Below are 1008 nucleotides of genomic sequence, written 5' to 3' on the forward strand. Positions count from 1 at the left end.
CTAGTTATGAACACATACATATTTAATATTATTAAATTAAATCGATCAGCCAGGTGCAGTTGGAGAGTTGTTCCCCTACTATGATCCCAAAGCGGACGGAACTGACATTTTAGGCACTATAGCACCATATTTGGAAAGAGACGAGCTGAACCTCCTCCCAGATTTCTCTCTCACGCCATTGGACCGGCCCAAACAGGACACATACGGGACTGACCCACCGCTGCTCATACAGGATGATTTTACACCAGGTAAATGCTGCTCGAAAGTGGTACGATACAAATAATACCTGCAATTCTGACTTCCTGTAAATAACATTTTCTCTCTCTCGTGTCAGACGAGGGATGCCTTCAGCCTCTGGATCCCGGTCCGTGTCGAGAGTATGTTGTTAAATGGTATTTTGATCCAAAAGCCAATTCATGTGCTCAGTTCTGGTTTGGAGGTTGCCAAGGCAACAAAAACCAGTTTGACACTCAACAGGCCTGCAGAAAATCCTGTGTGAAAATGTAAGTCTTATCATTAGAGCACTGAACCGAATACTAAAAGAGGCATAAAGCTAAAAGGGCTCTTTATTATTGAAATATACATACGCTTTTAATATTCAACATTTAAAATAATAAACATTTTTACTGTGAACATTTTAAAAAACTAAACTTGAACAATCTACAAATGCATTATTTGCATATATAGTGGCCACAAGAAGTATTTACACAAGGTTAAGTAAAAAAAAATTCATTGCTTTATATAGAAAATATCAAGTGTTTTTATTTGAAAGAAATGTATGAATAATTCTTGATAAGAAAGAGAAAATGCACTGATATTCAGACATTATTTTGAGCAAAAATACTATTTCTTGATGTGGGAAATGAACAATATTCCAACAGATAAACAGTCTGTAATCTTTTACCATCAAATGTTCTCATATAAACTAGTTTTTGGTCCCATTAAACATCTTTGTAGGTTTTTTTTAAATATTTGTGACCCTGGAGCACAAAAGCAGTCTTAAGTCGC

General features: G+C 35.9%; 1 protein-coding gene across 1 annotated transcript in view; it reads left to right on the plus strand.

Moving 5' to 3' along the window:
- The window catches only part of LOC107578563 (collagen alpha-1(XXVIII) chain-like), a gene marked incomplete at its 5' end in the record, with an annotated part of 6418 nt that extends 5436 nt beyond the window's left edge, over positions 1-982 (plus strand). Inside the window, 2 exon segments of the mRNA XM_016264509.1 lie at positions 50-248; positions 335-982. Coding sequence (XP_016119995.1) covers positions 50-248; positions 335-507 — 372 coding nt within the window.
- Positions 983-1008: the final 26 nt, after the last annotated feature.

The sequence above is a fragment of the Sinocyclocheilus grahami genome, unplaced genomic scaffold (assembly GCF_001515645.1).
Source record: "Sinocyclocheilus grahami isolate Dianchi unplaced genomic scaffold, SAMN03320097.WGS_v1.1 scaffold10908.1, whole genome shotgun sequence".
NCBI lineage: Eukaryota > Metazoa > Chordata > Actinopteri > Cypriniformes > Cyprinidae > Sinocyclocheilus > Sinocyclocheilus grahami.